Here is a 16466-nt window from a genome sequence, read left to right on the forward strand (position 1 = left end):
TGGGCAAACAACATCTCTGCTACCTTTAGGAAATTTTTCATTTGAAAAAAGGTTCATGTTCAAGTTTACTGAAAAAAAAAAAAAGAATAAATAACAGTTTCACCAGAAATATTTAAGGATCATTTTCCTGAATTTATCTTTTAATTATTTTAATTCAAATGACAATTCACCCTCTTTTCATATAAACTGATGACTAAAGCAGGGTCTTAAAATTGGAGCATCCAAGAGGCAGCCTCTACCTTAGACCTGTCTTGTGGCTTAAATTTTTTGTGGGGAGGTCTTCCCGAAGGCTAAGGATGCCTGCTTGTTTCCTGTACCTCTACCTTAGAACTGTCCTGTGGCTTAAATTTTATGTGGGAAGGTCTTCCCGAAGGCTAAGGATGCCTGCTTGTTTCTTGTACCACGGATATCCCATAGCTCACTCATGTTGACAACTTAAATATCTATGACTTAATGTATACTTGACTAAAGTGCTGACATCCAGCATCCCACTCTGGACAGACCCACAGTCATGGCACCAGTGTTTCCTCAAGAGATGCTCTTTGTATCCGGAACTAGCAGGTTGGAACCCAAATATCTTTCTATGACCACCCCTTTCCTCAAAATGTGATGCTTTCCAGTCAGCTCCTCCCAGGAGCACTCAGGCCAGTCCTTGAGTTGGGCCAGTGCAGGGCATCAGGGGGAACCCATGAAAAGAGAATTGGACAGAGAGTCAGGGGTGAGCGCATGCATTGGGCTTGCTCTACTCCCAAAGCTGCTGGGCAGGTTGGTGCAGAGGAACCCAGGAGCCTGCAGTGCTCACACGCTCCGAGGGAACCAGAAGCTGATGAGGAGTTTCTGCTGGGTTTTCAAATGCCCTGCAGGGGGACACCTTTTACTTTAGGAAGAAGAATTTAAGAGACAGATCGAACTCCACTCCTACCCTGTCACTTCACAGATAGTGTGGACAGGGTGTAGGGCATGAGTGTTGGAGAGGGGGCACTTACTTAGACTATGAGACCTTTTTGCCCCAGTCTTCTGCCAAAATTGTCAAGGTCCAGTGGTCTTCACCTTGACCCAACAAGCTTACGAAACAGTTTTGAGGGTCGGTCTCTTTTAGCTGTTTTGGACAAAAAGCAGCAGGGCTAAATAGAAATGTTGGCTTTTTCTTGGAAACGTGTGCCATTCAAGTCTCATCTCATCGACAAACACTAGGACTTTCCTTGCAGTGAACCAAGTGATTGGACAAGATAGCATCTGATCCATGCTCTGAAGCAGCCTCTGCTCTCCCAACAGCCCCTCTGGTCCTGAGACCTTGCTGGACCACAGTGGTGTCAGCCTTAGAAACTGAGCTTCCCCCCTCACTGAGTCCTCTCTGGAGGCTCTGTGCCATTTGGGGTCATTTTCTTTTAGTGGCTCCTTCTTGGACCCAGAGTAATTTCTCAGAGATAGGCAGTATGGAGAACTAGTACCTGGCTGTGTCTCTTTTCTCTCTCTCTAGTCTTCCAAAAGGTCACACTGGTCTGTAGGGAATTCTTGTCCGTAATATACTTTAGGTCATTTGAGTTGTCTCCCCTTCAAATTCTGGTACAAGCACCCAAGTGAGAGGCAGGGAAGAAAGGGGTGGCTCCTGTCCCTGCTTACATGGTTCCAAGGAGGAAACCAAAGTTCCTTAAGAAACCTCCTCCACAGGGCTGCTGTGTCCACAGACAGCTCCCCGCTGGCCATCTGGTGACTGCTGTGTGGTCAACATGGCTGTGGGCAGATGAGCCATGGAGGGACAGAGCGAAGACGTTGCATCCAAGGGGCTGGTGGTTGGTGTACAAACCATGTCTGCCATACTCCTTTTTCCTTGGCCTAGGGAAGAAGCCTTGTGCAGAACACCATGGGATGTGTATTCTTGAGTCTGGTTGACATGCCTAGCCACTCATGCCCAGACACCCTGCTGTGTTTGGAGCCCATAAAGGCTTTTCCAATGTGGTCCTCAATACAGAGATACCCTCTCCCCAAGGGAAGCCAGAGCAGACAACCCTCCTGTGAAATAGTGGTACACATCTCCTTCAGCAAGAGGGAGTCACTGTGAATGTTCTCTGGTGAGCCAAAGAAGCCCTCCGTGAATGTGTTATGAATATGACCTTGTCAGGGATCCATCTGACCCCTGGTCAGGCTCTTGGCAAAGCCTGCCTTTAGTCCAAGTGCGAATGGTGATGGTGCTTACAGCCTGAGACTGCTCACCTTCAGGGACCTTCTACTGAGATTAGCTGGGCCCTCCCTCTGTTGCTGTACCTGGTAAGCATTCTGAAGTCTGGGGTTGGTTCAAGGCTGTCCATCTCCACCAGAGAGCACACAACCCACCAGATCCCAGCTCTTCTGTGCATGTGTCTGTCATTTCTTCCTTCGTGTACCACCCCTGTCAGGTCAATGCTTGAAGCCTTGCAGGTCACAGCTATGCCTTGGATCATGCTGATCCCTTCAGTGCAGGGAAGGCCAGTCTGTGTGGCAGATGATCCTTAATCCTATGCAAACTCTGAGCACAGGTTACCCTCTTGTCCCTGCAGAAAATGCAGCTAGGGTGACAGGCCAACTGCTGAATCCTGTGGTCGGCAGGCAAGATTTCCTTTCCGCTGATGTGGCATAAAATGCTGTTGAGTGAATGATGAATTCTTTCCTCCTCCGTGTGAGAGCCACGCTGCTGTTATTGATACAAATGCCCAAAGAGCTGCCAGTGTGTTATTCAGCCTCTGTTAGTATAAGGAATGTGATAGGTAATCAAGTTAGAAAAAGAGAAGGATGTTTGGACTCTTTCCACCCATGGTCAGTTGGCCTGTGGAAATGTCCCATTGGAAGTTCCTGCAAAGCCTCTCAGGTGTGGCCAGACAGGCAAAGAGAGGGGAGGAAAAGGCTCTGAGGCCTTAATATTCCCTCAAGAGCACACTCCCTGAAGGCCTCCCTCAGGCTCCCTCTCAGCACAACACTGGTTGACTTAACACACAGAACCCTTTGGTGAACATTAAGATCCAAAGTGCAGTGCTATGCAACTCTTTAAACGAATTCTTTTTTTCCCTCAGAAAAACATTTTTTAAAAAATGTTTTTTATCCATGTAATTTTCCCCCAAATTAGTGCTGTTTGGTTTGGGTAGAATGTGTCTTGGTTTACTTCTTCTCTGGCTGTAGAGAGCAGAGAACTCCCAGCATGTTCTACTCTGCCCCCTGTTTTCTTCTGTGAGTAAGGACTGGCAGGAAAGTCACTCTGGGGTGGAACAGCTGAGCTTGCTCTCTCAAGCCCCTGCAACTCATCCCAGGCAGCCCCCAAGCGCAGTCTAGAAAGCCTTCTCTTCACACAGGAGCGCTCTGCCTTACACACCTGTTGGTAATGTGCTCACAATCTCGCAGATCATAGTATCTGAGCACTGCATGCAAGTCTCTGAAGGACAGGGTGACTGGACCCTACTCTGATGAACTACAAAGACCTTGGAGGCCAAGTACTCAAGCCAGCTTCCCCACCTGTCCCTTTTGCATAGCATGAAGCTAGAGAGGACACATCACAAATGTGGCATCCTAAGATAGAGAATATGTATCAGTCAACAGCATGTGAAGGGGGTTAAAAATGGTGGCAGCAAGACAGGAGAGGCAGATAGAAATGGTGAGTTTTCGGATGTGTTTCTGAGGAATGAAGCTTTAGGATGGTCAAGAGCCAAGGGGCAGTATAAACTTCTAGGATCTGGCTCTCCACCTTTACATCCTGGAGACTTGCAAATCCCAAGATTATGTAGTGTATGAAGAGTATGAAAAGTGTGGCTTCTCCCTCCTGTCCTCATCTTGTCTGCCGCTGCTGCAGAGGCACTGGCTTCTGCCTCTGTAGGAAAGATGCTGCTAAAAGATGCTTGACTCTCTCTAGGCTTCCCAGTATCCCATGTTTGACTACACACTGGGATTTTCAGTTTTGTTTTTCTTCTTCCTCATTACTGGCAGTGCACATAAACTTCATCTGTTGCTACGTTTTCCCAGTCGAAGAAACCTAAACAGACTCCCTCTTATTACTCTTATATGCATAACTTGGTAGGCATGGTGATGGGAACCTATGTCATGTTTGCATATTCAGCCCACGTGACTAGGCAGAGCCTGTAGGGGTCTCAAAAGAGAATCTTTGTGATATGGGCAGGGGTTGGAGTATGATGAACAACTTCTTGATTTCTTGGGTCTTGTATATCAGAACAGAAAATCTGTACATAAACGTGTAGGTAGAAGCATGAACAGAGAGAATTTATCAAGAAAGACCATGGCTGGGGAGAGGGCTCACTCATCCTGAGTTCTATCCTGGTGACCTACACCAAAAGCCGGCTGTGGTAGTGCACTCTGTAATTGCTGCACTCCTGTGCCCCAGGGTCGCAGGCAGCTAACTTGGAGTACACCACACAGTGACAGAAACAAGAGAGACCTTGCCTCAAAAGTAAGTGGGAGGAAAGAATCAATTTTCAAATGTTTCCTTTGATCTGCATCTCTTTCCCTCTATCTCTCATTCTCTCTCTTTCTCTCATACACACACACACACACACACACACACACACACACACAATCATGATACATGCCAGCAAACTTCCCCATGCTACATTAATTTATTAATTTAAAAATATACTTCCAAAAGTGGAAGTGGGGCAGAGCTGGGAGGAAGGTTAGAACCCTCAGCGGGAAATGTCTACCAAGGGTGAGGACTTCACCGCCCCAGCACCATGGGCTTTCTTATGCTGTGCCCTGTTTGTTACAGTCAGCCTTGCGGTCTGCCTTTTCTCTGTCAACAGTCTTTCCATACACTAACCCATAGCCTATGTCTAAAGCCATTCATCTGCACCCTGCCCTCGATGCTGCTTCACTTCTACTAAAACAGAATTGCAAGTCTGACTTCTAGCCAGCCCTTTCCTGAGACTTCTGTACCTCTTGGTATGTCCGATGATGACAGTGGTGGTCATGTGATTTTGCCTTGCCTCGGGAGACCTCGTCCAGCCTGTTTCCGTTCAGGACTTTCTCACACAGGGCCTTCTCCTTTCTCTTAGTATGACCCAACGTTTTCCTCTTCTGATGTTAGACTGAGTAACTTCGATCATTTTACAACTCTACCCGCAGCTCTCTGAGTTTAAGCAAGTCTCTACTTATGTGTAGTGGGTGCTTGGGGAAGAGCCTAAAACAGGCCAGTGGCAGACCCCATCTGGGAGCACAGTATTAATTTATATGTAGTGGTCTACTAACACAGATCCTTAGTATCCCAACTTTGATGGATAATACACCCCTCCAAGTGTGCTGACCATTCCAGGGTCGCTTTGGTGGCTTCTGTCATGGTCTGCTCTGTGAGGTACTTTCTCCATTTTATCTCAGTATCTCACAGAGACAGATTTTATTATTTGAATAAAATTTGCAGACTTACACTCTAGGGGAGATAAAGAGCTAATTGAACCTTTATTTTATTCCCTGATTTGCTCCCACGTCTTCAAAATTGGCCTTAAATAGTCAGGTCGCCCAGTTGGTCCCAACACATCAGAGGCAGAATGCCTGTCCGCATTTCACATTCCATGCTGCCTGCCTCTGCTGGGGAAGGCGGCTGCTATTCATCACTCTGTTGTTCCCAGAGCACAGAATGGAAGAGTGAGAGCAACCAGGCTCTATTTTGAGTTTCAGAATTCACACAGCCCAGCATGAGCTCAGGGAGGTGACAGACACAGTGGGAACTCCAGCATTACTACTCCCCACCACCACCACCACCACCACCCCCCGCCCCCCGCCCCCCCTCCCCCCTTGTGAGCCAGACCTAGACAAGACCTTCCCTGGTCATGAGCTTGTGGGACTCTAAGAAGTGCAGGCATTGCTGTTCTCAAGTGAGTGTGCTTCTATAAGCAGAGGATACATTTGATGTTTATCAAGAGCAAAGTTTAGCCTGGTGTGGTGGCGCACGCCTTTAATCCCAGCACTCGGGAGGCAGAGGCAGGTGGATTTCTGAGTTAGAGGCCAGCCTGGTCTACAAAGTGAGTTCCAGGACAGCCAGGGCTATACAGAGAAACCCTATCTTGAAGAGCAAAGTTTAGGGTTTGCATTTTACTCTAGGTCAGAGTTCCTCAGCCTTGTTCTCCTCCTCCTCTTTTTCTTCCTCCTCCTCCTCCCTCTCCTCCTCCTCCTCCTTTTCCTCCTTCTCCTCCTCCCCCTCCTCCCCCCCTCCTCCCTCCCAGACTTGTCATTCTTCTTTTCCATCTCCAAGGTCCCTGTGGCCAGCTGAAGCAAGAAGCTGTATATCTGGGTTAGAAGAGACCAGAGATACATACTTCTCTCTGAGGCTCTCATGTTTTTTACTGAGGTGGAATTTTAAGATACCAAACTCAAACAGAACAGCTCAAATGAAGTTTCTGGGTGCAAAATACATAAAAGATTTATAAACTCTTGTGATATATATATACACACACATATATATAATTTGCATATATATACAATTAGACCTTTTGGTTATTTTGCCTTTTAAAAAAGTATAGTGGTGTTTCATTTTGTTTGGTGAAGGCAGTAAGTGTGCAAATGCACACATACATACACACATGTGTCTGTTTTGATCATCTCCACTTTATTATGTTTTTGTGAGAGGCTGGAGAGATGACGCAGAGCTTAAGAGCACTTGCTACTCCTGCAGGACCCAGATTCAGTTCCTAGCACCCATATAGTAGCTCATAGCCATCTCTAACTCCAATTACAGGGGTCCCAGCACCCCCTTCTGGTCTCCACAGCCACTATACATAAATGATACATACAAGATGCAGATAAAATACTCATACACATAAAATAAAGATAAATAAACTTTTCACAGCAGCTAAAGGTATAAGCAGCAATCACAGCGTCCCCCAGTGGTTGAATCAACAAATTGTGGTCTACACAGAAAATGGAATATTATTGTTCCTTAGAAAGGAAACTGGTGACTGGCTGCAACAGTCAGCATCTTAGGAAGAGCATGAGGAAGAGTAACCCAAGCATTCAGAAGACAAACAGCAAGAGAATCCAATGCTCAAATACCTCTCCAGTGGCAACATTCGTAGGGACAGAACAATCAGCGCTATTGGGAACCCGGGAGAGTCACTGAGTGGTGGGACAGAAATTTTGTTTTAGGGAAAGAAAAACATTCTTGCAATGGGTGGTAGAGACAACTATCTGGTAAGACTATATTAATGCCAGAGTCAAGCTCTTTACAACTGTGAAAAGTAGATTTTTTTTTCCCCTGCTCAATCATGTTTATGCTTTTTTTAAGTGATTTGAAAAAAAATCAAGAATAGTGGTTAAAAAGTCTTTCAGTTCTGAGCTATTTTATTCCCTTCAGATATCTTATGCAGTGATGGTTGGTACCCCTTTCCCTATTTTCTTGAAGCATCTACCCCCAATCCTTTGCTGAAACACAAAGGCCAAGTCTTTCATTCTATGCTTCTGTGGGGGGAATTCTGTTTTCAGACTAGCTCATCTCCCAAGGATCTCATTCCAGAGTGTCAGGAAGGACTCACATTCTCAGTGGAGGATCCGAGGGCTCTCCCCTTTGCTGGGTTCATTCTCTGTGGTCTTGACTGGAGCCCAAACTGGAGCCCAGATACCACACTGGGCTTCATAAGTCCTTATGAGAGCTCACTCCAGGGTACTGGGCCTGTTGGAGGTCTTTCGTTTGGAACGTCTCTGTTCGTGATTATTGTCAGGATGGGGGACTCAGAGAGGCTTCCAGAGCATAAGCCTGTGCACTTTGAACTAGAACTCCCACCATGATGGAAGGAAGAAAGGGAGACAAGATTCTCTGGCAGACAGAATAAAGATAGGGAGTGACTAGAAGCAATCTCTGGTGTGGTTCTACCTGGAGGCATCTCTACCTGAAGGTTAGAGACACTCTTCCCAGCAGTGCCCAGGAAGAATGTCTGTCCTATTACAGAGTGATCCCTTACAGAGAGGAACTTGGAGCATGCATAGACCCCATGTATGCGTGTGCATGTGTGTGAGTGTGTGTCCCTCTGTGTGTGTACATATGTGTACATGTATGTGTGCGCTTTTCTTCATCTCTCCTTGCTACACAACTCAAGCAGTTGCCGGCTTTGGTTCTCTTTTATCCAAATTTAATTGGCTGATTTTTTAATCTACTCATGTCTCATATTTTAGAACAAAACTTTGGCTTTGGTCTTTTATAGACAGACATCAATATGGTATTCTGGACTTTGAAAGGAGTTCACAGAGCAGACACACAGGGCTGGAGGCCTGGAGGTGCAAGAATGGCAAACACATGCTTTGTGCTCCTCCTCAGAGAGGGAAGACATAGGAAATTCATAGCACCTCATTCTGCAGATTCCAGGTAGCCAGCCATGGCACGCAACAGGAAACCAGGCCTGTCCGACCCAAAGACCAGTTTCAAGGTTGAGGAGTATGTGTATTGTGATTGGTCTGGTGATATGACATCATCAGGGCTGGATTAGAGTGGAATCTACTGTATTCCAGTACAGGGTTGTATTTACTGCTAACTCTACTCAAGTCATTATGGGAATGACTGACATGGGTATATTGTATGTTCAAGTTTATCCAAATCCTGTCTCTATAGTGGATATTAACATGCCAAGGGTACTTAAAAGCTCTTAAGATAACATGTGATACTATAGAGTCTACTTCAATTCCAGATATGATCCATCAGTGCTTTCCCCAGGCCAGGACAATTCACACTCTAGACAGGGATGGAGTAACTAATTCAACTAGTTTCCATGTGGCTCTTCAGGTTTCTCCTTTTGTTCCACACTAAATAAGAGGCATGGGTGTCCTTGAACACCATTTAGTCAGACCCTAGCATCCCACCCAGAGCTGTCCTCCTACCTAATGGGGTGTTAGATCTACCTTTCTTCAAGCTGTTGAGTTTTCTCCATCTGTCTCCGCTGCCATCAGCCATTTCCAGCACATACCCCTTTGCTGTTCCCTTCCACCTGTGCCTTTTCCCAATTGCACGGACATCTCTGCTGCCATGGCTCCCAGATTAACAGGACCCTTGAATGGGAGTGGGCTCCCATGGCAACCCACAGGGACTCCTCTGAACTGTCTGAGTTAGGCAAGGGTAGAGGATAAGATTTTGATTTTTTTTTCAAATGTTAAACATGTCTACAGTTCATTGTGGGTTGGGAAGTCTAGACTACTAAAGACCTACTACCTCAACTCAATGAAACCAATGCTCTCCTACCTACTGCAGTGCTGAAAGATGTCATGGTTGGTTATAGACATGTAACAGACAGCATCACTAATTCAACATTATGTATTTGAGACCCACTGGTCTGTTGAGGGCATGGTACATGTCTGTGCTATTCTTCATAGGTCAGCTCAGTATGACTCAAGCTCCCACCTTCCCACCCCCTCTCTGGAGCCTTCATATCATCTACTAACCCGAATGGGAGACATAGCTTTCTCCCCTGCAGACTGTATCCCTGAAGAGACTCTGGATGCATCAACTGAACTGTAGCTCCCTGGGAAATTTGCCCATTGGAGTACCCCTTGTAAAGCCCCTTCAGTAACTGACTTGCAGAAACCCCCTGGATGGCCTAAGCTGGATATTTGTCCTGAAGGGTCTTCAAAGATTTGAGCTAATGATTTCAGGACTTGGGTTAGTGTGTGTTCTTACATTCTATAGATATGATGTCAAAGAAGTCCCAAGTGTGTATAGTGTGACCAGAGTCCTAGCCACACTATGCACACCCTGTAAGATGGGAGATTCCCAGAGAGATCTTAGTCTGACAGGATGCTATGTTTAGCCATACTTGACATTAATGCCATAACCTTGTTCTTCCCAGCAGGCTGCCTCCCATTCGCACTTAAAGGTGGAAGCAAGGGCCCCGCTCTATTGGCACTTCGAAACCGCACAGACTCTCGGGGGCAGATGAGCAATGACTCCACAGAAGGTACCGTGGGCTCCTGCAACGCAACAGGTATGAACAGACCCATGACAACATCAACCCCAGGACCGTACTGCCAGCCGTTCCCTGTGTTCTTGTCATTATGAGCTGGAACCTCATGAGCAAAGTGTCCAGGATGATGCCCCATAGCTTGGAAGGACATTGTTACCATATGATGTTAGCAAGGGACCGAATAGAGGGATGTGAACTCACTCAGATTTCTGAAGTTAGAGCAGACTACCTGATAAAATGCAACCATCAAATTAATAATTCAGCCCGGCAGTAGAGGCCACCCTCGATCACCAGCCAGCAGGAGCAGTGTGAGGAGAATGTCCACTCTCTACAACTCATGGCTTTGTTGCTAAACCAAGTATTAGCAAACTACTCCCAATTAATTTTATCTTTTCATAAAACCAGACAATTGGAACCTTGAAAGAAAGTTTCCAAAGTGCGGAAATGGCTATCTCTTTCTGTTCTAAGGTAGAGACCAAGGGACCCTCTGCTGTGTGGGTTTTGTGTATAAGGGATGTGAAGTCATTCCATACAGATAATTGATGATTTAAGAAAGATAATATGATCCCACCCAAGTCTAGCTCCGTGATCCAGTAAGTTATTGACCTTATGTAATAGAAGCATAGATGATCAAGGGCAGTTTCATCCATGAAAAGCCCAGCCCAGCCCAGGCTTATGACTCAAAAACTTGGCATCCCTTGTGCTCCCTGTACAACTGGCAGGCAGCTCAGCCTGAGGGCCATCTCTCCCCTGTCTATTGCTTATTGCTTTGAGGGAGTGTATCATGTGAGTCTTTTAAATGTCTACCCTTCCTTTGCCAGGAGGGAATGCTTCAATTCAGAGGAAATAACGGACAAATACAGGGCACTGACTTCAAAAAGTATGCGTGTGGTTAGGAAACGACTACACCTTCTTAACTCTCTCTTTGATGTGACTATGAAAAGTAGGTTTTTCATACGTGATCACAAAGGTCTCTGTTGAGCCGAGTGTGCTCCCCTGGTCACATTGGCTCCTTTGCTTGTAAATACCATTTTAGTGCCTTTCCTATATGGATTGTTCCCAACAGGGGGCAGGGGACAATCCTTGCCCCAGCTCTGCTTTCCACTTTGGCCACACGACACCAAGGGAGAGTACGGTGCTGTATTCCAGAGACTGAGAGGTGCCCAGAATAAAGGAGAGTTCACAAGGGGTCAGTGGCCAGTGCAGGAGAACTCCAGGCAGGGATGGTCCCAGGTCTCTGGCTGGGTGGAGCCTGAGCACAGACCCGGGCCGATGCCTGGGAGAATATCCTGGCCACAGACAAATCAAGGCCAGAGGTCATTCTGCCTTAGCCACTTCCAAGGAGGTAAAGTGGCTAAGTCTTACCAGGTGAGCAAGCGTGGAGTAGAGATCACAGGGCCATGGATGTGGAGAGGAGCAATACATACCCTGCAGTCCACAGAGGACATGGACGTTGGGGAAATATGCAGATTTTAATCCAAAGCATGACGTTATGCGATGGGTTTGTAGTGGGGTAAACAGCTGGAGAGATTAGCACCCAAGAAGAAAAATCCTTGGCAGCTCAGAGAGTGACTGCATTGGGAGAGACTGGTGTCCAGTGACTTGTGAGAAGGAGGAGAAGGAGGAGAAGGAGGAGAAGGAAGAGGAGGAGGAGGAGGAGGAGGAGGAGGAGGAGGAGAAAGAGGAGAAGGAGGAGAAGGAGGAGAAGGAGGAGGAGGAGGAGAAGGAGGAGAAGGAGGAGAAGGAGGAGAAGGAGGAGAAGGAGGAGAAGGAGGAGAAGGAGGAGAAGGAGGAGAAGGAGGAGAAGGAGGAGAAGGAGGAGAAGGAGGAGAAGGAGAAGGAGAAGGAGAAGGAGAAGAAGAAGAAGAAGAAGAAGAAGAAGAAGAAGAAGAAGAAGAAGAAAGAGAGAGGAGAAGGGGTCCTTTGGGGTAGATTCTGCTTTGTGTGTCTGCCCTGGATGGTTTTGTTACAGTGAAGAAGCTTAGAGTGGGAGGAGAGAGAGTAATGGCTGTGCTTTGGGCATGCTGAGAGTGAAAGTCTTTCCGACACTTATCCAAATAATGCCAAGCAGGCAGAGATGTACATAAGCTATCCTCTTTGCCTTGGCTTCCTAAAGGCTCCCAGAAATGAGAGTCTTTGAAGGTTCCATTGTTGTTGCTGTTGGTTGCTGTTATTATTAAGGCAGTATCTTGGGGGAGGGGGCTTGAACCCATGACATAACCAAGGCTTACCTTGAACTTCCAATCTTCCTGACTTGACCTTCTGCATGTTGGGATTGCAGGTGTATAGCATCACTCTGTTTTATGCAGTGCTGGGTATGGGTCCTGTGTGTCATTTGTGCTAAGTAAGTATTCTACTGACTAAGCCACATCTTGATCTGTGGAACTTTAATGGAAGAAAGATATTAATAGCGTTGCAATGGAGTGTCAGGGGAAAGAGTCGGGTTTGTGCTCAGGCTCCACCCAGCCAGAGACCTGGGACCATCCCTGCCTGAAGCTCTCCTGCACTGGCCACTGACCTCTTGTGAACTCTTCTTTCTTCTGGGCACTGCTCAGTCTCTGGAATATAGCACCCGTACTCTCCCTTGGTGTCTTGTGGCCCAGGTAGAAAGCAGAGCTGGGGCAAGGATTGTCCCCTGCCCCCTGTTGGGAACAACCCATATAGGAAAGGCACTAAAATGGTATTTAGTATTTTGTCTTTGATTTTGGATCAGTTGGTTCTTTGGTTTCTGTTCTGGTCTAACCCCCAGCCTTAACTTTACAGAGTTAGGAACTAGACTTCCAGAAGTTATGAATTCATCAGAACGTGAATTGTGACTGACAATTGTACAGATCCATGTCTAGGGACCAGGGCACTTGTCTGTGCTGCATGGGACACTACCCAATGATGAGACATCTAGGAAGCCAACACAAGTAGAGGTTGCTTAGTGGACACAGTATGGAGGAACCTGGGAAGCCCTCCTGTGCTTATCACAGTGACATCACTGGGTGGGCGTGTCTTGTTTCCCGGTTGAGAAGTTTTTCAGGGTGACTTGGTCTTGCCTTTCAGAATTCACTGTTTTGCTCACCTATAGACCTAGGAATAGCTGTGTTGGCATCAGTTGTGAGCTTGGCTCTAGGAAGCAGGTCTCTGGGCATGCCTGTGAAGGAATGTCTAGATTCAGATCAGTCTCTGAGAATGTCTGGGAGGGATTGCCTTGATGAAGCTAACTGTGGGCAGGATCAGTCCCTGAGCTGGGAAGTCTGAACTGTATAAAATGGAGAAAGGGAGCTAAGCATGGTGAGCTTGCATAGATTCCTGGATCCCTGCTCTTCGCTATGGATGCGATGTGACCAGTTTTCTCAAGCCCCTCTACTGTGGCTTCTTCTCTCTGATGGACTGGAACCCGGAACTATGAGCCTCCTTAAGATGTCTATGTCAGGATACTTAATCACAGCAACAGAAAAGAGACCATGAAAATATGAACACTCATCAATGAGCCAGCTTCACACATCAGCAGTTCTTCAGAGTGAGGCTGTCCCTAGCTTTCCAGGGTCACATAGCAGTGCGCAGTTGCCACAAGAGCCTAGCAGTCCCTTTTCTGCCTTCCTTAGAGACTGACAGTGGAGTATCACAATCTAGATCTGGAGCTAAATCAATCTCAATCAATCTCCCTCTCACTCCCTCCCCCTGCCCCTCTTCCTCACATACTTACTGACACTTACATTTGATGCACCATAATTTTGCCATGCAGAGTATTTTAACTATCTATAAATTTTTTCCATTTTCTTTCTTTTTCTTTTCTTTTTTTTAGTTCAGAAGGTATTTTTGAAGACATAATCTTCTTTCAGGACCAAGCTAGACTGCAGGGTATGGTGGTCAGCTTTAAGTGTCAGCTGATATAATCTAGAACCATCTGGGAAGATTCTCAATGAGGAATTGTCTGTATGGGGTTGGCCTGAGGGCATGCTTGCAAGAACTCTTTCTCCCTCCCTTCCTCCCTTCCTCCCTTCCTCCCTTCCTCCCTTCCTCCCTTCCTCCCTCCCTTCCTCCCTTGCTCCCTCCCTCCCTTCCTCCTTTGCTCCCTCCCTCCCTCCTTCCCTCCCTCCCTCCTTCCCTCCCTCCCTCCCTCCCTCCCTCCCTTCCTTCCTTCCTTCCTTCCTTCCTTCCTTCCTTCCTTCCTTCCTTCCTTTCTTCCTTCCTCCCTCCCTCCCTCCCTCCCTTCCTCCCTCCCTCCCTCCTTCCCTTCCTCCCTCACTCCCTTCCTCCTTTGCTCCCTCCTTCCCTCCCTTCTTTCCTTTCTTCCTTCCTTCCTTCCTTCCTCCCTCCCTCTCTCCCTTCCTTCCTTCCTTCCTTCCTTCCTTCCTTCCTCCTTCTCTCCCTCTCTCCCTCCCTCCCTCCCTCCCTTCCTTGTTCCCTTCCTCCTTTGTTCCCTTGCTCCCTTGCTCCCTTCCTTCCTTCCTTCCTTCCTTCCTTCCTTCCTTCCTTCCTTCCATCCTTCCTTTTGAGACAGGTCTCACTATGTAGCCCTGGGTAGCCTAGAGATCCTCATGTTAACCATGATGGCCTCACACTCAGAGATCTTCCTGCCCCTTGCCTCAGAGTGCTAGAAGTAGAGGCATGTGCCTCTGTGCCTGGCTGAGAGATTTTATTAATTGCATTTAATCAGATGGGAAGACCTACCCTATATATAGGCTGTACCATTCCCTGGCTTTGTGGTGCTGAACTGTGTGAACATAGGGTTCTAGCTGAGGTCTAGCATGCCCATGTTTATTACTTAGTTCCTGATTATAGATGTGATATGACCCTAGAGTTCCTACCTTAATCGACTTTCCCTCAGCAATGGACTACAGCCTTCATCCCCTAAGCTAACTTTGTCAAGGGCATTTTGTCACAGCAACTAGAAATGACCCAAGATACAGGAGAACACACCGAAGTAAAAATCAGTCTTGCCTTAGGATTGTCCACCTGAGTCTGAGTCCCGCCCACAATACTGGGTACCACCTGGATGGCTGTCAGGGAGAGGGGCATGGAGCTAGAGTATTGGCTATGGTGAGAGGATTGATTCTTCAGGGCAAATTGACTTAGTTGTTTTATGAGATGAATGATCTGGCTGGTTGATCACAGCTGAGATGATATTATCTGCGTAATGTCACCAGTCTTAGAAGTAGAGTTATTAGAGTCAAAGCAACAAATAGGTTCCCCAAAGCTTTGCCTCGACCAGTTTATCCAACTCACCAATGGCTACCCAGTGTCTTCTGAGAGCACGGCATGCTGGGTACTGGTGGTACAAATGCTCACTGAAGAAACAAGCCTGTGTGTACTGTGGGGTGTGTGTGTGCACATGCACATGTGACAGGAGAGGACGGCACAGTCTGTGTTGAAAGGGAGTTAGCCTTTCAATTCTCAAGACAAGTAGCAGATATCAACAGTGAGGGAGAAGAGGATTCAGGATAAAAGAGAAACTCGTGGTTGTGATATTGGCTGGGTGTAGGATATGACTGTGAGCTTTGTAGTTGGACAATAAAGTCATTCAAGACTTCAGATTATGAAGGTCAAATATGAAACTGCTGATGTTTCTGATGAGCAGATGTTTCTGCTTACCTGTATGGTTTTGTCTCTCTTATTCTTCCTGTGCAGATCCACATAGAGGATATTGGCTGTTAACAAATCTACTTAACAGAACCTTTTAGCTGCTGAAATACCATCCTTTGTATATCTCCCATATTGGCCAACACCTGCTATCCTTTCAGGAGTGATGGAGGGAGTTTAGTCATCACAGAATAATGCACATACACATGTGTGTGAAGTCTCTGTCATGGTTTGAATATGCTTGGTCCAAGGAGTGGCACTATATGGAGGTGTGCCCTTGTTGGAGTACATGTGTCATTGTGGGCATGGGCTTTTATACCCTAGTCCTAGCTACCTGGAAGCCAGTATTCTACTAGTAGCCTTCAGATGAAGATATAGAACTCTCAGATCTTTCCACACTGTACTATGCCTGCCTAGATGCTGCCATGTTCCTGCCTTGATGATAATGGACTGAACCTCTGAACCTGTAAGCCAGCCCCAGTTAAATATTGTTCTTATATGAGTTGCCTTGGTCATAGTGTCTGTTCACAGCAGTAAAACCTTATACAGTCTCCTAGGAAGAGACTCTGTAGGGTGGCTTGAACGAGAGCACCCACATAGGCTTACATATTTGAACACTTGGTCCCTGGTTGGTGGTGCTATTAGGGGAGGTTCTGGAGGTGTGGCCTCGCTGGAGGAAGTTTGCCATTGGAGGTGGGCTTTGGGAATTGAAAGATTCATACCATCTCTGGTTGGCTTTCTCTGCTTTGTGCTTGTGGCTCAAGATGAGAGTTCTCAGCATTCTGCTCTAGATAGCATGCCTGCCTGCTGCCATGATGAACTCTTTTCTCTCTGGAACTCAAAGCTCAAAACTTTTCATTTTATGAAGTGCCTTGGTCTTGGTGTATTATCATAGCAACACATGCAAGAGTAACTAACACACTTCCTATGAAGAAATCCAAGGCTCCTGATAAATGGTATCCTCCCTTTCGCTGCTGGCTTTTC

At 46.7% G+C, this 16466-nt stretch overlaps 1 protein-coding gene across 4 annotated transcripts in view; it reads left to right on the top strand.

The window, feature by feature from the left end:
- Nucleotides 1–16466, top strand: part of Pde10a (phosphodiesterase 10A) — a 460257-nt gene that overhangs the window by 221236 nt on the left and 222555 nt on the right. For 2 of the 4 annotated variants that reach the window (XM_029471092.2, XM_029471089.2), the window contains exon 2: nt 9798–9932. In XM_029471092.2, the coding sequence (XP_029326952.1) occupies nt 9884–9932 (49 nt within the window). In that variant the 5' untranslated portion in view covers nt 9798–9883. The remainder of the gene's footprint in view (nt 1–9797; nt 9933–16466) is intronic. The other 2 variants (XM_085832549.1, XM_029471090.2) reach the window with 1 other exon arrangement.

This window comes from Mus caroli, unplaced genomic scaffold (genome assembly GCF_978045245.1).
Source record: "Mus caroli unplaced genomic scaffold, Mus_caroli_1 scaffold_18, whole genome shotgun sequence".
NCBI lineage: Eukaryota > Metazoa > Chordata > Mammalia > Rodentia > Muridae > Mus > Mus caroli.